At 54.8% G+C, this 23,215-nt stretch overlaps 1 protein-coding gene across 1 annotated transcript; it reads right to left on the reverse strand.

Moving 5' to 3' along the window:
• Positions 1 to 182: 182 nt before the first annotated feature.
• Positions 183 to 18,582, reverse strand: RGSL1 (regulator of G protein signaling like 1). The gene is made up of 20 exons (XM_057383031.1): positions 18,543 to 18,582; positions 15,900 to 15,982; positions 15,558 to 15,632; positions 14,656 to 14,785; positions 13,705 to 13,809; positions 13,277 to 13,438; positions 12,211 to 13,142; positions 11,722 to 11,784; positions 9,979 to 10,086; positions 8,271 to 8,394; positions 7,559 to 7,645; positions 7,105 to 7,174; positions 6,061 to 6,271; positions 5,492 to 5,679; positions 4,938 to 4,951; positions 4,688 to 4,856; positions 3,901 to 4,039; positions 3,200 to 3,324; positions 2,508 to 3,031; positions 183 to 408 (listed from the first exon to the last, which is right to left on the reverse strand). Exons 1-20 carry the CDS (start codon positions 18,580 to 18,582, stop codon positions 191 to 193), a joined length of 3,567 nt encoding a protein of 1,188 aa, XP_057239014.1. The 3' UTR covers positions 183 to 190.
• Positions 18,583 to 23,215: the final 4,633 nt, after the last annotated feature.

Raw genomic sequence — 23,215 nt, forward strand, 5'->3', positions numbered from 1 at the left:
AGCAGCTCCAAATTTTCTGTGACTTACTAGAGATGGTGGGGGTGACCAGCATCCTACACAACTCCTTGGGATTTAGGGGAGCCACAGCCTGTGCTGGCGTGGTTTGGAGGGGGTGTGACCACCTCTGGGGCCACCTACCTGCCCTGTGGGGCAGCCTCACCAGGCGAGGGCCTGTTCTCCGTGCTCGGATCTAAATCTGAGGAAAACAACAGCACAAACTTCCCACCGTGGGCTGCTGCAGGGAGCCCGAAATCCCAGCTCCCATCCCAGCTGCCGGAGCTCCCCTCAGGAGCAGGAGGGCCCCTTTCAGCGCTGCCTCACCTTCTTGATCCTCTTCTTTCTTCGGGGGCCGCGGCAGCAGCAGCTCGAGGCCTTCTGACAGCTTGAAGACCAGGACAGGCTTCTTACCTGGGGAGGGATAAAAGATGGAGCGCTCTGATGGCAGMTGAGAACAGCAGTGGTGTCCCCTCAAATCACTTGGAGCACCAGGAAAGGTGGCTGAGCAAGGACTTGAGTTCCCCAGCTGTCCCTGATTGCACGAAGGTTTTGGGGGCTGCAGGGTGGGGGTGACATGTGCCACYCTGGGTCGGGCAGTGTGTCCAGGCTCCCAGGCGGTGACAGTGCCACACTGAAGCCGGCTGATGGCACAGGGGTCCCTCCCTGCCTGCCACCCCCCAGCCCTGCTCACACCGCATCTGCACCGCCCTCAAAACCAGGAGGTTTTCTCTGGAATTACACGTGTTTTCTCCAGCAATTTCGGTGCTTTTTAAAAGGCAACAAACAAATTCTTTTCCCCCGCCGGTTTTTATCTAAAGTCAGAAAAGCAAGTCCCTTCGAGAAAGGTAATTGGTGAAAGCATGAGGTGCAGAGAARTGTCTCAGGAGTGGGTGTGGACCTCAGCACAAACAGAGCAGCTTTTTTGGGTCACACATCTTGTCCCCACATGCCAGGCAGGCTGAGGGTTTTTTTTCTGTCTGGCTCCTGTCACTCATCCCTGTGAGATGCAGCAAGGAGTGGTGGCTTGGGGACTTTTGCCCCAGGGACAGTCCCTGTGGGGTTAATGTCCCTGCTGGAGAGATCTCACCCTATTCTACGTGCTCGGAGCAGCTCCCAGTGCAGTCTCTCTCTGTGGCTGGAGTTACTGCTTGGGACCATCCCAAACCTTGCAACAGTTTGCAGTGATTTAATCACGCAATAATTTGTGTGGGAAAGGTCCTGTCAAGGCCATCTAGCCCAGCCCCCAGCCATAAGCAGGGACACCTGCCAGCAGCCCAGGTTGYTCTGTCCAACCTGATCCTGAATGTTTCAAGGGATTYACAGCTGCTCTGGGCAACCTGTGCCAGTGTTTTACCACCCTCTAGTGTAAAAAACGACTTCCTTATGTCTAAACTGAATCGGATTAAATGTTAGTTTGAATGTTTCTCCCTGAGCTCCCTGAAGACCCTGTCCTTGTCTGGATAACACAGCCAGTAGCTCCTGTGTGACACGAGGCTTCTGGCTCATCCCTGGATGGAATACATGTGTGATACATGAGGTTTTTCTGTTTTTTTTTTTCGGTGACTTTTGCATTAAAACACCTACATTTGAGAAGGGAGTGCAGTGAGGCTCTGTAACAAGGTGGAGACCCAAGGTGAACACTGGATGTTGTCCATGGGAATACCCAAAGAGTGAAATGGTTTGAGTTACAGACATGGCTTGGCACCCCTGGAGCCCCTGGGATCTTTCACCCCAGCCCTGCTGTGGAGCAGAAACTCAAGCACCTGCCTGGAGGGATCCAGATCCTCGAACTCTGCTGCTTTTTAACCAGAACTTGACAGTGACAAATGACAGGGAGCAGAACAGCAGCTTGCTGACGCCCACTCATCCATCAAAGCACGATTAGTATGTGCCTATTTTGGTTTCCCCTTTAATCGAAAATCAATTAGACAATTTCCAGATGAATATTCAGCCAAGGAGCGGGTTGTCAGGCAGACTGACAGCGCTGAGCACCACTTTGTGKTTTTTAGTTTAGAGTTATTCAGCATATCGAAACCAAACAAGTGAATGAGGAAGAAAAAACATTTCTTTCCCTGGAGATGTCACCTAAAATCTTGATGGAGCTTAYTCCCCGTGCCAGATATTCAAAGCAYCCTCCATGGAATGCCACTGTGCCTCGTGTTTGGCTGCACAGTGGCTCTTTTCCTGCTCCCATTTGACTTGCAACCCAAAAGATTGGGGGTTTTATTTCTGTTTCAGGGGGTGTGCTTGAGTATTTTTAACTTGGCTATCGAAATAAATAGGAATTATGCAACAGCTCTTTGCTTGTGAAGTCTCTGTRCTCACTTTCCTATTCACCAAAGAAAATTTCTAAAATCCCACTGGAGAGTTTTGCCTGATTTCGACAGGAAAAAATTTTTCCATCCCATTTTTCCTGCACCATATACACTCTCAAAGCTGTGTGGAGGAGGGGGTATTTTAAGGGAAGGCCAGCAGAACACCAAACCCATCCAGGCACTGGAAGAACAAACCTGGAGCAAAACGCGTAGCAGAGGTGATGGCCACCAGCTTCTTGGGGATGYTGGGTGCTTTGGAGGAGGTTTTTGCAGGAGCTGGAGAGGCTGGAACCTTGACCTGYGTCTGGCCCTGGGAGCTCCTGCCACTCTTGGGGATCTGAGAGCTCCTATCCTCCTTTTGGGGCTGGGGACTCTTGTCCTCCTTTTGGAGCCAGGGTCTCTTGTCCTCCTTTTGGAACCGGGGGCTCTTAWCATCCTTTTGGAGCCGGGGGCTCTTATCATCCTTTTGGAGCCGGGGGCTCTTATCATCCTTTTGGAGCTGGGGGCTCTTATCATCCTTTTGGAGCCGGGGGCTCTTATCATCCTTTTGGAGCTGGGGGCTCTTGCCCTCCTTGCGGCCCCGAGAGCTGCTGTCCCCCCTGACAAGCTCAAAGCTCCTGTCCTCATTAAGGATCTCAAAGCTCCCRTCCTCAGGGATCTCAAAGGTCGTGTCTTCCCTGTAGGCCCGAAAGGTCCTCATCACCTTCCAGATGCAGAACCTGCAGGAGAAACACCAGGGACAGCAAAGCTCCAAGGAGACAACTCCAGCTGAGCTCCTGGGGAGTGTCTCATCTGTTTTCAGTGTGTCAGAGGAACAAGTGGCTGCAGATAAAGGCTGGCATCCACAGAGCCTCCTCCACCTTGGCAGAGAAGGGACAGACAGGTACCTCCTCCAGAAGTACATCAGGATGGGGAAGAGGGTGACCTTGGCACTCTGGTAAATGGCCCGGGTCATCCCCTTCTTGGAAGAYAAACGCCAGATTAAATCCCTCTCTCTCTCTGAGATGTTGACCTGGGCACAGAAGAGACCGAAGTATTTTGCAGCAGTCCTGGTGGGGCCAGGTTCCTCTCCCTGACCCCACCTCAGCAGTCCCTAAGAAGAGACCCAAGTTACATCCTGGCTGCCKGTCCCAAGGGCAGGATCCCACCTGGATTCCTGCAGAAGACATTGTGCCCTCCAAAGGGGAGATGGCAGAGCTACTGGAAGGGGATGGGGTGGCTGCAGTGGGGAGGGGATGACAGCGATGTTGCCCTCTGGAGAATGAAAATACTGGATTGGGAATGTGCAGCACCATCTTGGTGCTTCAGCCCYGGCACTTCTCCAGCARGTGATGGATCATCCCCATCTCTTCYRTCCTCATCCACATGYTTGTTYTCAGTTTATCAGGGCCTGGTGGGGGATTGTTTCCCACCCCTCACAGCCCATGGGGAAGTCCCAAGCTCCAGGGCATGCCCCAAAGCCTCATAGCAGATCCAGACCCCTGCCTGGTTCCTCTTTCCCCACCACTGCTCCCAGCTGTGCTGCAATGGCCTTGAGCAATGAGCAGGCAGCCGCCTCCATCTTCCTGGGCGGGTCCTAGAGTCTCACCCGCAGCTTTGGGGGGAGGTCAGAGTTCAGGAAGAGTCCRCTGATGACATTTAGTTTCTTTTTGAGAAAGCCAAAGTGCTTTTCTGACCGTTTGAAGCGGGGTGCCACAGCTTGCACAGTGTCAGCCAACTTGGAAAACCTGCAAAGGCACATAGGGTCTTGCTCTGAGACAAGTGCTGGTAACTGCTAGGTCAGACAGTCATGTTCTTAATTTAGTATTTGCYTGGCCAGGAAAAGCAATCCACGAGGTGTGGAACAGTGACACAGGGGGTAGRAAAAACCACTTCCCTCTTCTGCCACTCTCATGGTCACAGGATTCACCTGGGGCAGGTGATGTTCCCCCTTTTTGGGGACTGAAAGATGGGGATTTGCCTGTTGTGGGGGTGTTGGCTGCTGGGCTGTGTGCACTGGACATGGATTGCTCTTGCAGGTTTGTTGTGAACATGGACAAAGGGAGAAATGCCACCACAACTGGGATATCCAGAAATGTGTGGGCAAGGTGTTGGATTGCTCGGACTGCCAAACCAAGAGGATTTCAAACAGGAACCCTGAGCCAGGGGGTGAATGCAGGTTGAAATGGAGTCTTTGGAGGTCTTCATCAGAGATGGGTTTGGGCCAGAGCCAAGGGAGGCTGGTGCCAAGGCCAAGCTGGATGGAGCCCTGAGCAGCCTGGTCCAGTGGAAGGTGTCCCTGCCCATGGAAGGGAGTTGGGATGAGATGAGCTTTAAGGTTCCTTCCAACCCAAACTATTCTGGGATTCTGAGCACCTGGTGGAAAGGCCACTTACCCGTCCATCTCCAGGTAAAAGCGGAGATCATTGACGAGAAAATTGATGACAATCTGTTTGTCCAAAACRCGGCGCTTTATCAGCTTCACCTTTTCCGGCCGGGCTTTGCCCTTGCCCGAGCGGGAGGTTTTTGCGRGGCTTCCGCTCTTCTTTTCACTGGTGGGCAGGTCTGAGACAGGAAAGAGAGAGATGATGTGTGCTGCTCCCCAGCACAGGGTTTGCTGCTTCACCTCACCTGTGCTTCCTTTACCTGCATGCAATTTTCTGAGAGTCTTTCAACCTCAGTGGACTGCTCCTTCCCTCTAGCTCAGTAATCTCTTCCATCCCTCCTCCTCTTTGCACCCACGGAGTGTTTATGTTCACTGTTTCCATAGGGAAGGGCCTATTCCTAAAGCCTGCTGGTCTGTCTRGCTGTTGCCCTGGCTCTGACATGGCCCTCAAGCAGATGATCARTCAGGAGGAAAGGTAAAAATCTGGTTTTTCCCCCACAAACAAAACTTTCTTGATCTAGATGGGGTTCCTGTGTGTTTAGTAGATTGTTTTTCTGACTGCTTTTCCAGCCTTCTCTCAAACCTGAATGTAAACTTTCTGTTTAGGTCAGCTCCCTGTTGCCCAGAAAACAATTTCCTTTTGTTTATTTTTCTGGCCTGTCTCACCTTAGCTCCATTTAGTATTTCCTGGCTTGGTTGGTTTTTTTTCTTTCTTTGTGGCAGGGATGCAAACTTGCATATACAAAATTGTTTGAGGGAAATGCAAGAGCATAATGGGGCACTGAGTCATAGAGGTGGGAGATAACTTTTCTACCTAAACCCAGGTGTGTCCTGGAGAGGGAGGAGAAGGGCTGGCAGGACCCTGGACCTACTTTCCCTCTCGTTTCTCCGCTCCTGATAGAGAAAGTGCTCAAATTCCGCCCGGCGACTGAGATTTGCCATCTCCCTCTGGAACTTGCAGAAGCTCCTGACGAGCTCTCGGATGGCATCCCAGGCCCACTCCTGTGGAGACACAGCATGAATGGCATCACCACTGATCCCAGATGGAGCCCTCCTGTTTGGACCCACCACTGGGAGCTGGAGCAGTGGGATTTGTGACCCATCCATTTGCTTTCCGGTATTTCTCAGTTTCCCTGGTGGCCACAGGTGATGGTGGGAATCCCTTGGCTGGTCCTGAGCTGATGTGGTGAAGCCTGCATGGAGCAGGACTGCAGAACCTGTAGGAGGGAGCTTTTTCCTGCTGCCTTTTTGCAGCTCTCAAAGTCTGACCCCCTCACCCCATTTAGGTGATACCACTTGTCCCTGTCGTGACACCACAGCATCTCCTCTCTTTCTTGCCTGGCAAACATCCTCAGCCTGCCAGCAGCCAGGGTCTTTCCTTACCATCTTCTCTGTCCCTTCCTGCACATAATAACGACGCCTAGACTTGGGCTTTCTGCACCAGGGCGGCAAATCCGCCTCCTCCTCCTCSTCCTCCTGCTTTCCCTTCTTCTTCTGCTTCTCTTTTTCCTTCTGTTTCTGTATCTGCTTCTCCTTCTTCTTCTTCTTCTGCTGGTACCGCTCTTCCTCATCCTCTTGACCATCCTCATAACCCCTGCCAGATGGGAGAGCAGAGAGCATCAAGGGCAGCCACAGATGCATAAGGAGGTTTGATGGAAGAGTGGCTGAGGTGGGGAGCAGCTGGTAGGGATAGCCCCGGGCTTGGGATCCCACTGGACTTCTGTTCCTGGAGGAGGTTGGGTAATGGTGCAGGGCACTGGATCTCCTCCCCTGGGCTCTCTTCTTGCACGTGGCAGCCTTGGGRGAGTCTGTCCTGCTTATCTGCAGTGTTTCCTCCTCCAGCCCAGCACTGCAGGCCCAGAAGCGATTTGGTCGTTTCGGGGTGAGGGTTTGGATGGAATTTCAATGCACTGGCTGGTGGCTCATAAAAAAAATACATTTTTAGCAGTTGCTGCCTGGCCCCTTGGGCTGGGGTGGATGTTGGGAATGGTGTATTTGCATGACTGGGCTTAAGAAATCATTTGCCATTGTGCTCCCATTTGCTTTATATCCCAGTGTGGAGCTTCAAGGAGTCATTCCCAGGAGGTGAGACATGAGTACAGAGATTTAAGTATGGCTACAGTGTGATTTTAAGTGATTTTTCTGGGAATCTGAGCTTTGCTCAGGTGGCATTCCAGGCATCGATTGAGGATGGAGTGCACGAGACGTGCATAAGATGTGAGGAGTAAATCTGAATGGGAGGAGAATGTGGTATGTGTGTTATTATTCTCCTTTCCCAGGTAATTCTGCAGTTTAGGCCTATAGGCCACCTATGCCTACATCTGAGAGGGCCAAATGACCAAAGAGGGAGCAGTGGCACTATGGGGGAGCACTGGGAGAAACTGGAAAGTGTGGAAGCAGCAAAGCCCCATGTGCAAGGTGCCACACCTGCGTTGTCTGGCCTTTTTCTTCGCAGCAGCAGCAGCCTCCTCTCTACCAATCCTCTCAGATGCAACTTCTGTGGGGACACAACAGGGCTGGCCTCTTCCTCAGGTGACAGCCAGAGCCTGCTCATAGCTGGGCCCTGCAGCCTCCAGCCGGTGTCTGTGTGGTGACTCTGGCTCAGGAGACATTGGGTACTGTGGGAGCTCCTCACCTCTCATGGTGTGACCTCCTCAGCATCTGCTTCAGAGAAATCCCTCACTCCCACCCTCCCAGGCTGGATTAATGCCCCAAAACAGAGCCTTTCAGGGGTGGATAGGCCTTTCTCTCCTTCTGGAGATGTTCCACCAGCAGATGGGATACCAGCAGAGAAAACCCCTGCTCGCCCAGTGACTGGAGCATACACAAGGCTTGATGGTTGGGAGCCCACCCTGCCTCTTGCTGCCCAGGCTGGACTCACCAAGTGCTGTACTCATGAGCTGCAGAAGCTCCTCTTCCTTGCTTGGAGGCTCCAAAGGCAGCTCATCTTCCATCATCCTCTCGAATTCTGCATCAGAGAGAGGACAGGGGACAGGTTCCACATCCATGACCTTTGGCTATGACAGCCTTTCAGCACTGGCTCTGYGGGCTGGGTTTTGATTGTTACCTTCCCTGTCCCCTTGTGTGTCCTGTTCCATGATCTACCCCTGACTCTGCATTTCTGGGGTACAAATGAGGATCCACAAGCTACCTAAGGGGTGCTACAAGTGTCCAGAAACTTGGTGTCATTCTCAGAAGATCAAGTGAGAGGACAAAGCTGAGGGGTTACACCAGTACCACCAGCATGGCCTGTCCCAGCATCCTCAGGAGAAGGCCAGGATGTGGAATTTGGGTGGCAGCAGCCACTGCTGGCTTCGGGCTTTGGTCACTTTGCTGCAGCCTTCATTCGATCTGGTGACCCAGGCCAGCGCAGGGATGCAGCATTTGGTACCCCTGGTGCTGGCAGGAGGAAATTTGGCCCTCAGGCCACTGCCAAAGCTTTGAGTACAATGAAAGCTCCCAGACCTCCTGTCCCAACCCACTCCATTATTTCCATGACCTGTTTGGGGTCACTGGTCATGGCCAGAGCATAAAATGTGCTTTAGTGGCTTCAGTCACACGAGCCACAGCGGGAATTGAGAGCCTGCTCTTACCGGAGCTGTCCAAGAGCAGCTCCATCTCTGCCTGGATGGAGCCCCCTTTCTGGAGATCCCGAGAACCCAGCGACTGCCAGTGCTTGGAGGAGATCTTCTCCAAGCTCCTCGTGCCATGCAAGGCCTGGTTCAGCTTCAAGGCTTGGTTCAGCTTCAAGGCCTGGTTCAGCTTCAAGGCTTGGTTCAGCTTCGCAGCCTGGGTGGGCTTCATGGCCTCGATCGGCTTCATGGCCTCGGTCGGCTTTGCAGCCTGGGTCGGCTTTGCAGCCTGGGTCGGCTTCAAGGCCTCGGTCGGCTTCACAGCCTGGGTCGGCTTCATGGCCTCGGTCGGCTTCACGGCCTCGGTCGGCTTCATGGCCTCGGTCGGCTTCATGGCCACGGTCGGCTTCATGGCCTCGGTCGGCTTCACGGCCTCGGTCGGCTTCACGGCCTCGGTCGGCTTCACGGCCTCGGTCGGCTTCACGGCCTGGGTCGGCTTCATGGCCTCAGTCGGCTTCATGGCCTCAGCTGGTTTCACAGCCTGGGTCGGCTTCATGGCCTCAGTCAGCTTCGCAGACTGGGTCGGCTTTATGGCCTCAGTCGGTTTCACAGCCTGGGTCGGCTTCACTGCCTGGGTCGGCTTCATGGCCTCGGTCGGTTTCAATGCCTCAGTTGGCTTCACAGCCTCGGTCGGCTTCACGGCCTCGGTCGGTTTCACAGCCTGGGTCAGCTTCAAGGCTTGGTTCAGATTCAAGGCTTGGTTTAGATTCAAGGCCTCGTTCAGCTTCACGGCCTCGGTCGGCTTCATGGCCTCAGTCAGCTTCACAGCCTGGGTCAGCTTCACAGCCTCGGTCGCCTTCACAGCCTGGGTCAGCTTCATTGCCTCAGTCAGCTTCACAGCCTCGGTTGGCTTCAATGCCTCAGTCAGCTTCACAGCCTGGGTCAGCTTCATTGCCTCAGTCAGCTTCACAGCCTCGGTTGGCTTCAATGCCTCAGTCAGCTTCACAGCCTGGGTCATCTTCATTGCCTCAGTCAGCTTCACAGCCTCGGTTGGCTTCAGTGCCTCAGTCAGCTTCACAGCCTGGGTCAGCTTCACGGCGTCGGTCGGCTTCAATGCCTCGGTCGCCTTCATGGCCTGGGTCAGATTCAAGGCCTCGTTTAGATTCAAGGCCTCGTTCAGCTCCAAGGCCTGGTTCTGATTCAAGGCCTGGGTCAGCTTCACAGCCTCGGTCGGCTTCAAGGCTTGGTTCAGCTTCAAAGCCTCGTTCAGCTTCAAGGCCTTGTTCAGCTCCAAAGCCTCGTTCAGCTTCAAGGCCTCGTTCAGCTTCATGGCCTCGGTTGGTTTCAAGGCCTGGGTCGGCTTCATGGCCTCGGTTGGTTTCATGGCCTCAGTCGGCTTTAAGGCTTGGGTCAGATTCAAGGCCTCGTTCAGCTTCATGGCCTCGGTTGGTTTCAAGGCCTGGGTCAGCTTCATGGCCTCGGTTGGTTTCATGGCCTCAGTCGGCTTTAAGGCTTGGGTCAGATTCAAGGCCTCGTTCAGCTTCATGGCCTCGGTTGGTTTCAAGGCCTGGGTCRGCTTCATGGCCTCGGTTGGTTTCATGGCCTCAGTCGGCTTTAAGGCTTGGGTCAGATTCAAGGCCTCGTTCAGCTTCAAGGCCTCRTTCAGCTYCAAGGCCTGGTTCAGCTTCAAGGCCTCATTCAGCTTCAAGGCCTCGTTCAGCTTCAAGGCCTCGTTCAGCTCCAAGGCCTGGTTCATCCTCTGGGACAGGTGGAAATATTCCCCTCTGCCCACAGCATAGCCTGGCACCTCGGGGACAGCGACGTCACTCTCCGGAGCCTGTGGTGACAAAAGGGTGGGCTGATGGCACAGAGCACCCTCCCCACCTCCAGCACTATGCCCTAGTGTTTTACTGCACCTCAGACTACAAACGTGCCCAGTTTAGATCTCTGCTTGAGCTTCAGGCAATCTAGAAGGAATCTTTGTGAGTACAAAGCTCAGCACAGGCCTTACACCTACTCGTTCATCTGCTGAAAGCTGGGATGTGCTGGGGACAGGCAGCCACAGCTAGGCTAAACGTGACCTTGCAGCTTTCCTCAAGAGCTCAACATCCCCCCAGGAGGGCTGAAAACAACCCTGAAGGTGTCCCCAACAGCCTGGTAGTCTCATGTGCTGTTTTGTTGGCTGCTGTCCCTGCATCTGGCTCCAGCTGCTGCCTTGGCAATGCCCCCCTCATGCCCCCCGAAACCCTGGTGCAGGTTTTGCCTCTCCCCGCAGCCAGTTTGCCGAGCAGCAGGGGCAGGGTGGCCGGTTTCRGGCTGAGATCTGAGAGCAGGCACCAAAAATAGCCCTGCTAAGCCCCCAGCAGTTCCCCTGACACCAAAGCAGGGGCCGGGAGGAGTTTGGCTCAGGGAACGGTGCCTGCAGAGAGCACGGCCCCTGAGCCTGCTCAAGTGCTAATTGCASTCCCAGACCAGCTCTGGCCTCGCAGGGGAGATTTCCTCGACAAGYGATGCTTAAAAACCTGGGCAGCTAATTAACTTCCAGCCAGGAGCAGCTAATGAGTCAGGGTCAGGAGCTGCCAGCTGACTTTTCCAAACTGCTCAGCTCTCTCTGGCTGAGAGTCTGAGAGCCAGGTCTTTGAGGATACCAAGCCCTGACAGCCCGTCCATAACATTTCCAGGATCAGCTGCTGATTTCACATTTTGTTTTGGGGAAAGCAGTTGGTTAGAAGAATACCATCTGTGGTGAGGAAAGTAATCTACCTAAGTTGTGCAGGTACCAAAGCAGGTGGATGCTTGGGGGGTTGTGCCTGCAAGGAGGTCTCTGGGTGTAAGGCTGGAATTTGGGGTAGCTATTATGGGATTTCTGAYGCCAGGAAGAATTACAGTCTGGGAAGAGTGCTTGTGTGACTCTGATTCCTTATATCATCCTTTTTGGTGGAAAAACAAATGTGGAAAACTTGATGGTGGTTGAGTCACAGGCTAAAAGGCTGCATGGCCTCTYCCCCCTGGTGCTGGCCAGGCACTGGTGCTGGGACAGGGTCACCCCATGTGTGTCATGCACATGAGTCACATTAACAGCAGCAATAATTACACATTAACAGCGTGGGCAAGGAAAAAAGCCGGGGGGAGATCAATTCCCAGAAGTGCTTCTCTCACCCCTGCCTGCCCTGAAAGATTGCAGTTCTGTCTCTCCCTGCTTTTAGGCCTGGTCACAGCCTGTCTCAGGGGAGCTCTTGAAGGGTGTGCCTGCAGTGCTGCYGCCTTAATGGGATGCTGGAAGAGTTAAGGATGATTGCTCCAGGCAGCTGGAGCAGGAGGATCTGCTGTGTCACTTTGTGGCAGCATGGCTGGGGACATCGTGGGGTGCTGGACCACTAATGCTGGGCTTCTCCTCCCTCTCTCTCCAGCTTTTCACATCTCCACAGGTGCCTGGACACCCCCTGARGATGCCCCTGTGCATCCCCCTTACCATAAACTGGAGGAAGGTCGTGTCATCATCAGCCAGAAATTCCTCGTAGGAGGAGCAGAGCACCTGAGAAGGAGCAAAGAGGGATTGTCCCCAGTGTCACAGGGTGTGTTATACCTTGCTGGCACGCCCAGGACATGCCTGCACATCCAGCTGGGACTGCCCAGAAGGGCTGGGGCTCTAAATGTGTTTGACTGGGGTTGTGCTGGAACCAAAGGATGGCCACTGCCCTGTCATTCCTGGCCCTTGGAATGTGCCTCCAACAGCCAGGGCACCAGGGTCATTCAGTGCCTGCCCACCCCTGCTCTGCAAACCAGGAAGGATGCTCCTCTCTGCTGGTCTGGGGCATCTTGGTCCAGTGCAAGTTTTTCCCTTCCCAATCTCTTTTCCTCTTAATTTTCCAAATGCCTCGTTTCCAAACATTCCCACAGCCCTCACAYCACTTCAGGGGTACCAATGCCAGCTGTACCTCCCAGCCTGACTGCTGTGTACCTTGCAAATCTCCTTCTGGGCTCTGAATATCGAGGGGGAGAATTCTCCAAATATCAGCCGGTTCCACAAACTCGTGAGAGTGCTGGTCTGCAGAGGAAGTTTCTCAACGTTGCCCTCCATCAGGTARGTCTTGCAGATCTGCTCCCCAATCAAATGGCGCAAGAAGAAGTTGTTTTCTCTGCTGGAGTCCAGCACCACGGGCAGAAACTCCTCCAGGTCGTGCCACAGGTCCAGGAGATGAGTCTCCATGGACAGGTTCTGGCGCTGCAGGAACTCTCTGAAGGGCCGTCCTGCACAGGCCTCGGCACTGAGCACCCAGGGAAGGAAATCCAAGGTCTTGACTGGCTTTTTCAGAGATGGTGGCCGGGCACGGGATGCAGAGGGAGGCAGGTCAGAGAGGATTTTCTCCTTACAGAGATTTTCTAGATGCTGCTCTGCACCAGATCTAGGTCTGCCAGGAAAGGTTACTCCTCCTTTGCCTCCAAAGGCGGTATTTGCAGGATGCTCTGACTGCTGGGGATTTGATCCCAAAGCATCTGTGCTCTCAGCTGGCCCTGGCTGCCCCTCCGATTTCATCTGAAAAGTCTTCAATTCCTGAGTGTCTCTCCCCTCCTTGACCAGAGTCCAGATCTCTGCTTTGGCCTTCAGGCTGCGGTAAGGCTCTGACATGCCTTGGCTCCTTCTGATGTGCATCGTGGGGAGGGGCTCCGAAAGCTCTGGGGTCTCCTGCCTGCTGGCCTGTGATAAATATTCCTGATATTCCTGGAGCAATGCCTGGCATGACTCCTCTTCCTCCATTCCCATCTTGCAGTGCACGAAGAATTTTGGGAGCCAGTAATGCTGAATTGTAAGAAGGGCCTGCTCYTGCATCTTGCTTAGGATCTCCCTCCTGGTGCTGATGGACTGGATGTGCTTGGCTTTCGGCAGCGATCCTGAAGTGGATGCAGAGAATTTTGACAGGGAGATGACTCCGTGAAGGTGATGGTATCCCACCCTCCTGGGAGCATCCAGGAGAGAACCCCTCCCTGGAAGGGCAGTGCTCATCCCCAGCTCCCGCATTTCTCACCGACAATGGTGGTGCAGAGGGTGACSACGCTGGAGCCTTCACGCAGGTGAGTGGCTCTCAGCCTGCGCACCAGGGACAAGAACAGCTCCCTCTGATTCACATCAGACTCGTCCAGGCCCAGCAGCCTTTCAGTGAGGAGCCAGAAGTCAATCAGTTCTTCCCCTATGGATCAGACAAGGGATGGGAGTTGGAAGGAGTCCCTGAAAGCCCCGAGGACGGATGAAGCAGAAGGAAAGATCACCTGGATGAACTGAGGGAACAGAGCAGAGAAGAGCCAGGGTTGTGCATCTCCCTCCCAGCTCTGCTGCTGGCTCACCTTCCAAAGATTTCTCTGGGATCTTACCCATGCCCCAAGCCCTGTGCCACTGTCCTGCCAGGCAGGTGGCCTGTGGCTGGCTGGAAGAGGCTGTGGAGCATCCCATGCCCACCTGCTGTTCCTCGGACGAAGGCACAGAAGTGCCGCATGCCGTGGCTCCCGCTGATGCACCTCTCCAGCAGCCACTGGTCAGCACTCTGCCAGTTCAGGAGCTCTGCTGTGGGTCAGAGAGCACAGATGGCATCAGAGGTTGCCTGCAGGATCCCAAGAAAGCTCTCCAGCCCCCTCCAACCTCCCTGACAGAAGCTGCTGTGGGGCAGGWGACCAGAAACTCCTGAACTGGGAGATTCAGACAGGCTGTGGGGTGCACACATGGTGTTTGCAAGGATAAGCTGCTCCTGTCAGGAACAGCCTGTCCAGCTACCCTTGCAAATGTCCATCTTTTTTTTTTTTGCCACAGTTTGGGATTTGACCTCAACTTCCCCCAGCCTTGAGTTTCAACCCCACTAGAAAAGCAACACCAATATACTCAGGAAAGCCTTGATGAATCACTTATTTTTCTGACATGAGAATCTGCATTCCTGCTGCCACAGCTTTCTTTCCAGTGGCAGTTGACATGCAGACTGACCAAGCACCTGGCTGGACTCAGGTGGCTCATTTTAGAGGCAAAGTGAGCATAACCCAGACCTGTTGCCAGTGAGASAGACCACAGCCGTCTTCCCAGGSCRTCCCTGCACMGCAGCAARCCCAAAACATCAGCACCTCRGCTTCCCCTGYCCCAGGATGCTCTCCAGCCCCGCTCCGCCCCTGGACCCCACGGTAAACCTTGCTAGGCAGGTGCTTAGCGAGCCTGCACTAACGGGGTGGTGGAGTAAATCCCTGCACATCCCATGGAAACCCTGGCATCTGCTGCATCCCTAAAAATGGGATGAGCAACGCCTTCTTAACCCTGAGYAGAGGCACGACCCACTGGGCAGGCACCAGGCAGTGACAGCCCCGGAGAGAGGAAGCCCAGGCGCGGAGGAGAAGCCGATCCGATTTCCTCCGTGCCGCGATGACTCACCTGCTTCCCCCGAGCGAATGAAACCCAGGAGCTTCTGGCAGAGGACGAGGTGGAGGAACAGGCTGGATTTGCAGAAGTGAGGGAGCCGGTGCTTTTCCAACCAAGCCAGTAAAGCCTCGGGGCTGAGATCCTGCAAGCCCCGCGCCCGAGGAGAGGATTAGCCGGGAGCAAGGAGCCRGCTGCTGCCTGGGGATTGGGGTGAGTAACGGGTCCCTGCTACAGGRGAAGGAGGGGGAGGGGGAAGGCGCCCTGTTGCTTTATGGAGATGAAAGCCGCCCCGGTGCTGAGGAAGAAGGGGGATACTATAGTTACAGCCCTTGTTTGTGTCCCAAAAGCTCTGCCTGCAAACGTGCGAGCCCCGGCGCTGCACGGCTGCCTGCAAGGCTTCCTGTGAGGCTGCCTCTCCTCGCAGCCTGCCCGCCTCCCCAGAGCCCCGGCAGGGCGGCATGGCAGCTTCTCGGGAGCTGCCAGAGGAGCGGGTTCCCTTTTGCTTTGGGATCCGAGCGCTGCGAGCGGCGCTGGCGGCTCTGGAGGACGGGGACGTGCGTAGGGAGGGCTGAGCCAGCCCGGAGATCAACAGGGATTGCTTTGCTCCTGTTGAATTTAGGAGGAATACAGGACGAGGGGCTGATGTCTGTGTCCTTCTCTGCCACCGCACATGCTTTCCTTCGCTCCAGCTCTCGCTGTTTATAGACAGACCCCATAAACTGCAGCAGGACTTTAAATGGCCTGTGCTCCGCTCAGGGCTTAAAAGCAAAATGACGCCTGGGCTTGAAATGATCGCCCAGCTGCACGAACAGAAGAGCCAGACAGGGGCCTTGGCAATGAGAAGCCAGCTCCTTCCCTCCCCTGTGCCCTTCCTCCCTCCTCCTCCTCCCTCCTAACAGGGACTACGTTCTCACCAGGTAGCTCGGCAGCTCTGGCCACAGGTACCATCGGCTCGTGCCGCTGATGTAAAAGGGTGTCTGGCCAAAAACCTGAGTCAAAATGGAAAGGGAGAGCTGAGAGAGATGGGGAGTGGCAGGGGAGCCCAGAGCCCAGCTGTTCTAGTTAGTTCCCACTACACAGAAGAGCATCAAATTCCCTTTTAGAGCTCCAGCTCCAAGCTGAGATCTTCAGTTCCCCTCATTTTCCAGCCTGAATGAGGTATATTCCCAATTTTCCTGGGGTCTCTAATGCCACAGAAAGTTCACCTGAGCAGAGCTCAGAATAGTCCCTGGTTTTATGGTGCAGAATGGACTCACGGGAAGGTTCAGAAAGGTGTTGAAAAAGTCAACAAAAACATCATCTCTCAGCAGCTGTTCCATGTCCGTGGAGGCTATGGATGCTACAGGAGAAGAGAAAGGTACCTGGGCTTTGTGTTGTCAGGTGTGGCATCAATGTGAACCAAAKGATGGGTTTTGGGGATCAATCAGCTTTAGGGGATATGTGGTAMAAGCTTGTCCTGTGCACATGCAGGAGGATTTGGGATTTGGACCTGGGACAGTGTGAAATGTTTTGGGATGGGTGGCACAGGCTGTTTGGAAAGCACCGATGTTCAGGGACGTGCAGGAGYTGGGAAGTTTGAACAGCAGCTTCCCAAATGGCAGAGGTATGGGGTTCATAAAGGCTGGGCACAAATGGGGTGGCATTCTTAGGGCAGGAGAAGGGAGGTGCTGTGGCTGTAGGGCACAAGTTGTGCTCCTCTGCTTTAGCCAGACCCTGGGCATAACCCACCCTATCCACCCAAAACTCAACACAAGTGCCAGTGCCCAACACCTCCCACTGTCCATGAAGCTTTATTCATGTCTGAARGATGCAGATGCACGAAGGTGGGCTGGCATCAGCCTGCTGCAGGGTGGATGCCCTTGGAAATGTCCTCTTCCAGGGAGRACCTACATTTCAAAGCCTAATACTGCTCTTTTTTTTTTTTTACCCTCTTTGTCCACCTTTTGGTGGACCAGTGTTTGGAGGGGCTGCAGCCCCCAGCAAAGGGGAACTCACCGGCATCATGATGGCATTGTGTTCCACTGCCGTGTTCCGAAGTGCCACCCTGATTGTGACACACTTGTTCTGGTGACCCCTGGGGGGCTGCAGGGCTCTTGGGGACCACAGGGCTCTCAGCACCTCCCCTCCTGACTGTCCTCCAGGCCTGCTTAGGCTGCAGAGGAAAATACTGAGAGATGATCTGATYAACGTTTGTATTGGCGATGTCCAGAGGATGGAGCCAGGCTCTTGTCGGTGGTGCTGAGCAATAGCATGAGCAGAAATGAACAGGAATTTCCACCTGAACATGAGGAAAAACTTTATTGTGATGGTGACTGAGCTCAGGTTGTCCTGAGAAGTTGTGGAGTCTCCCTCAGTGGAGATATTCCAGAACCATCTGGGCACAATCCTGTGCTCAGGGAACCCTGCCTGAACTGTGGCATTGGACCAAGTGATGTCCAGGGGTCCCTTCTGACCTCRCCCATCCTGTGATTCTGTCATTCTRTGAAATGTCACTTTTTAAATCCCCAGCCCTGCAGACACACTTGGGCAGTGAAATGAAACTCTTCCCCTCACCCTGCCTGGGCAAACTTCCTGCCTTCAAAGCGGGTTCCGGGGGGCACCTCAGCACTGGGTGTGGTCACTGTCAGCGCATCTGCTCAGCTTGGGATGGAAATTCACAGGAGATCCCCCCTGTGTCTGCCCCAAACAGACCAACCTCACATTTCTTATCAGCTGTCTTGCTTCATCAGATCGGGGGCAGAGACCCAGCCTTGGAGACCCTGCATCTGGAAGAGGAGGAGGAGACAAAAGAAGGAACCCGTCTCGCAGCAGCAGTGACCTGTATCCCGGTSAGGAGGAAGAATCTGCTCCCCAGGTGGGTATTTGATCCCACTGTTTGTAATGCTGCGGGGACAGAGCTGGGGGCACCCGCKGTCTACACAGGCAGCGCAGGGACAGGGCAGTGTCCCACAGTGTCCCCAGCAGCGGGGCCACCTCACGAGGTGGCGCTGTCAAATCAGGAATGCGAAGCTGTTCCCAGCAGCAGCAGGGCTCTGCATCTCAGACACCGGCTTGTGACAGCGCCAATGGATACASGGACAGCTCCCAGTTTATTGTGGGGCCGGCGCTGGGAGCCCCGGGGGGACAGTCCAGGGCTACTGGCACAGCCTCTCAGGGATGTGCATTCACCTTCCTTCGGTCACAGCCCGGCCACATGGGCTGCTCACCGTGCCAAAACCCAAACTGATGTGGGGAGGGGGAAGGGGSAGCCACAAAACATCTGCTTGTCCCAGTGGTGCCAGGCAGAGCTGCGGGAAGGAGTTATGGGAGACCCCGGGCAGGAGTAGCTCCGATCAYGGATCCATAAAGATTTATGCTGCTGAGCCCAAGAGATGGGACGGGGGGTGGGGCTAGGAATGAGCTGGAGTGGCGGCTGTCTCACACATAAAACTCAAAAATCCTCAGGGAAAGGCTGAAACTTWAAAAAGCCCCAATATTTTCCAGTTGGCAGCTGAGCAGATGCCCGTTAGCTTAGGCTGGGGCAGCTCCGTGGGTGTTCATCTGAGACTGTAGTGGCTTCTGCCAGAAAAGGACCAAGGCTGTGAGCAGGAACATGGTTACTGTGGGAGGGCACAGGGCCATTCCACAGAGTTTCTCCCCAAAAGGAGACCCCAAGAGGTCTGGCAGGATGGAGCTCTGCTCAGCCGGGCTGCAGCTCCCCAGGTTTTCCCAGGGCACATTGTCTCTTCACAAGAGCAGCTCAGGTGAGCTGAGTGGCTGTTTAGGAAAAAACAGAAGGTTTTGAAAAAAAGAGATTGACACATGAGCACAGCCCAGATTTAGAAGGAAGCTCTGAGGGGCTGGACTCCACAACAGATAAGGGCAAGGTTGCAACATCAAACGCGTCAGGAGGGCTTTACTCGCCCTCTGCCCCAGCCTGAAATCGCCCACGTCCTCCATTGCTGGCGTGGGGAGCAGCCCTCCCTTGGCACACCTGGGGTGATGGATGGCAGAGCCTCACGTTCCCAGGGCGGCAGAGGAGATGGGGCTGGGATTTTTATCCTTGCCCAACGTCAGCTGGCACTGCTCCCCAYGGTGCCAAAGTCCAAGGCTACCCAAATACAGGGGCAGCCTCACTGACTGCGGTCATTGGCCACCCATAGCCTCCCCCAGCAGCCCTGCCCATCCCTTCTGGTGCCACCAGCAGGGTGGGGGTTGTTTTCCTTCCCCCACCCCAAACACCTCAGCATTGCTTCTGGTCCTGGGTGATGATCTGGAGCCTCAGTCATCTGAGAAACTCCAGCCTGAGTGCACAAACCTGCTCTTCTCTGTAGCTAAAGTATTATATCCCCAACATGAGCTTTTGGGGGAAGATGTGGGATTTTTTTCCCCCCTGCACAGCCTCATCCTGTTCTCATATAAATAGTTTATAGGACATTGGGTCCACAGCACCATAAATGAGAGTTGCCCAAGGAGGAATGCCAGTTCAGYCTTAAATAGAATTCCTTTCTGGAACATATAACAATTATTTTTTACATGTGATTTTCATGCTCTGAAAAYCCAGTTTGTGGGTGCAAAAGATCTGTTTGCTCAACAAGCACACCACTGGTGCTCCCTCCAGGAGTATTTTTGAGCCTGTTGCCATCTGTCTGTKGTTTCCTTGCTTGGGACTGTCTGTGCAGGCTGGGCTCTGTCCCTTACACCCGACAGCCCCTGTGGCAGGCTCTGCCTCCACTTGTCCCCTCTCCAGCTGAAGCAGAACCACTGGTGTAACCTTATCCGAGCGTCTGGGGCTGTTGACTTCAGCAGCCCGGGTTAAGTATGTGTTGTGGCAGGACAGGGACCTAATTCAGCCATTAGGGAGGGACATGGGCAGCGGCACTTTGCTGTYACCTTTTATAATTTACAATGCCAGCCCCGCATTCACCATTTAATCCTCTTAGGCAGMGGTTTGAGGATTTCTGAACTCTCAGTCACAGAGCTGCGAGGTGCGTTAGGCTGAAATTAATGTGCCAGCTGCAGCTAACACAGCCYCGACCTGGCTGGGAGCGCATTTAACACTGTGAAGAGCGCTAATGAAGAAAAAAAAATGGGGAAAAAAAGAAAATCCCAACAAAATCAGGCCTGCCAATGCACAGGGTAACCAATTTCCAACTGCGGGGAAAGGCATGTGCTGAGCTCTCCCTGGGATATTCTCCACCCTTGTACAGAACGAACTGAGCCAAGCAATTTCTAGGACTCAAATCCCGCCTGCCCCTGACGTTCTCATCTTCCAGCTTCCCCTGTTGAAGGCGAGCACGTGCTCGGGGAAGGCRCTCAGCCCCTGTGCAAGGTCTGCGGAGCAGAGCCGGTGGCAGGTAGGGGCTGCCTGCTGGGAATGTTGCCCGATCACCCTGGAGCTGGGGGAAGGGGGCTGCTGGGGCATGCAGCAATGCCATGGGTTCCTGCATGSGTGCAAGGTGGGTGGTGGGCACAGGGACAGGCACCTGGGTGGCTCAGAAAGGGGTGGGGAGGGAGGTGGCATGAAGCTGTCGCAGGTGCTGCGCCCCGAGGTCCCTGTTCCCTCCACACGTCACGGGTGCCAGCATGGGGAGGGAGAGATTTTTTTTGGACTCTGCATGTGCCCCTGCACGTTTCCACTTCTTAATTTGCTTTCCTAAATCACCCCTCAGTGCGGCCCAGGTGATCTGCTCCGAGAAGCTGAAAGCCCTCTGGCCACCAGCCCRCAGCCACCCTTGACCCTGGCAGCATCTTCAAAGGGAGCATGGGCCTGCTGCGGAGCGTGCAATGTTTGCTCACGGCCAGGGCCAGCAGCTCCTGCCTGCCTGCCCTGGGGGGTTTCGTCAGCCTCCTGCAGCGCTCCGGGGGACACGGCTCRGCCACTGCTGCTTGCACAAGGTCAGTCCCCACCGGTGCACTCATCCCCCCGCCCCACTGCGAGCTCCCTGTCCTCTGTCACTTCGGAACTGAGCGCTCGCTTGGTTTTTCCAGCCCTCCTGTTGCTGGTCATGGGTAAAACACGCTGCACTTCCAGTTCTGCCAGTCTGAGAGCCCCTCAGGAGCCCACCAGCACCCACTGTGGTGGGTCCAAGCAGAGGCAGCTGTGCCCAGTGGTAGGCAGAGGTGGAGGTGATGCAACACTTGGTCTCACTTGGGTGCATTTCAGTTCTTTATGCAGGTCCTCCCAGCCCAAAGTGCTTCCCTGGATTGGTCTGAAAGTGGTGTAGCTCATTTTAGGGATGTCTTGGATGCTGGGCACAGGGAGAGGAGAGGTGTGAAGATGTTCCTGCTCATTGSAGGGGGTTKGACTAGATCACCTTCAGGTCTCTTCCAACCCAAACCATTCTGTGATTCCATGATGTTATGCCCATCCCTYCTCCCTTTCAGCTATGCCATTGCTGGAGATGGAGGCATTTTGGGTGTGTCAGGCCTCCTCCTGGGACCTAACCATCACAACAAAATGGGCAATTCATCCTCTCTGTGTGACATCTCTGTTGGGAAAAAAAAACAAAACATTCCTCATTGCTTTCTACTCCAAAGATGTTTTTTTAGTGCTGGTAAAGAGCAAATGGGTACCTGGGCTTAGCAGTCTGCTGGATTTGAGATCCCAGGATCTGTGGGGAGGGACAACCCTTGGAGATGGCCCCACAGTGCTGGAAAGTCCCAGCASTGCAGGAGCAAAGCCATCAGCCACCTGCCCCAAGGCCTCAGCCACTGAGAGATTTCATACCCTGCCTTTTTAATGCTCAAATTGCCACCCTCCTCTTCTCCCCGCCCTCACAATGGTGTGAGAGTTCTGCATTTTAGGGCATTCCCAARTGGAGGACAGGGATGGAGGGGGACACATGGACAAGGGATGGGGCACAGCAGCCCCAGCAAGGCACAGTGGAGAGGGAAGCCATGATCCTTTACTGCCTGGCTGCTGGCTGGAKTTGGGAAAGGGCAGGCAAGTCTCATGCTACCTGTGAGAAACTCATCCTGGTCCCAAACCTTCCCCGAAGAGCCCAGGGACCTGACTGTGCCCTGTACCTGAGGGTCTGCCCAACTGCCTTGGAGGCAGAAGGCTACAAAGTCCAACCTGCCCGACCTTTGCAGCTCAGCAGCCATTTCCCAACCTTGGCAAGTCTCTCAGGATATAAAACCRTGCCGGCGGGAAGTGCCGGGCCAGGCCAATAAAGGTGTTCCCACGAATTAATAGGAGGAAGAAGGAAAAATCTGTGCCAGTTGGGACTCGCCCCTGGAGCGGGGCATTGTGTCTGGCYGCGCACGTGGCGCCGGGCCCTTTGAAGGCGGGTTTAAATCCACTCGTGGGTCGTGTCACCTGTTGGCACCGAGCTCCCCTCAGCTCCCCGAGGAGGCTTTTGTCGGCGGCAGGGTCACTGGAGCACGCAGCTGGGCGAAGGCACAGCCTCAGCAGGCTTTCCCAAAAAAAAAAAAAAAAAAAAGTCCCAAAGCAGGCTGGAAGGGGAGGAGGGGAAGGAAGGCAGGCAGTAAACAAGCTGGGTGAGCACAGCGAGGCAGCCTCGGAGCGCTTCCCGGGAGAGGGCGCTGGGTCCGCGGCTGCCGCTTCTCCGCTGGCTCGTAAACAACTTGTGCAGGGCGAACACGGGGACTTGGGCATGAGCCAGCAACCAAACCCTCCCGGGCTGGCAGCTCCATCCTCCCACCCCAGCCATCACAGCCGTGCCCACTCTGGGGTCTATCCCAGGCTGGGGTTTGCTGCCCGGCGTGGATTTATGGCATGGAGAGGAGATGTTTACATTGCCAAGCTGCCTTTGCTCCCCGATTCCCTGCAGGACTGGCCGGAGCTGCCCAGCTCCGAGGCTTGGACGGCACCGGGGTCACCCCACTGCACAAGGCCTTCACCTGGGCTTGTCTGCAGCCAGCTCTGGTGGGCAAAGTTTGGGAAATTAGCAGGTAGCAAGAGTAATTCCAAGAATTTGGAGTTATCGGAGCTGTCAGTGTCCCGATTAAAGAAACACTCAACAAACCCAGGAAGAGGGCTGGACGCTGCTTTACGTTGCTTGTGGCTTGACAGCTCCCCTTTATGGGAGCTATTTTGGGCCTCGGCACCAGCCCCTGCTCTGCTTCCTTTTGCTTCAGCTGAGCTGTTAAGATTTGGTGACCACAGYTGAACTTGGGCTGAACGTGAGATCTGAGCTCATTTCCGTGGGTAAAACACCACATTTGTTTTGTGCTGAAACCACTTCTCTGTGCACAGCGTGCAGGAGCTGGGGTGCTGGGAGGAGGCAGTTTTTGGGGTGCTGAGGGGAGGTGGTTGCAATGCTCGGTGGCTCTGCCTTGCCCAAGTAATTCCAGGAGAAGAACAGCACCTGAATTTCACCTCTGCTCTGGACAGCCTCGGGGGATTGCCACATACTGATGGCAGCTCCAAGGTGGTGGTGAGGAATGAGCCAAGCTGTCCCCGCAGGGAGGGTGGGGAGCCGGCTCTTGAGATGGGCAATAAATCAAAGTGTGGTTTTAGGCAGCACTTCCACCTCCTCCCGCCTGAGGATCCGGCTCTCCCTGGCCGTTTTCCCTCTGGACTCTGGCTGCACRGTGCCTGCGGTAGGGTGGCTGTGATGACCAGGAG

Source organism: Malurus melanocephalus, unplaced genomic scaffold (genome assembly GCF_030028575.1).
Source record: "Malurus melanocephalus ecotype Western Australia unplaced genomic scaffold, MMel_1.1 scaffold_604, whole genome shotgun sequence".
NCBI classification, from domain to species: Eukaryota; Metazoa; Chordata; class Aves; order Passeriformes; family Maluridae; genus Malurus; species Malurus melanocephalus.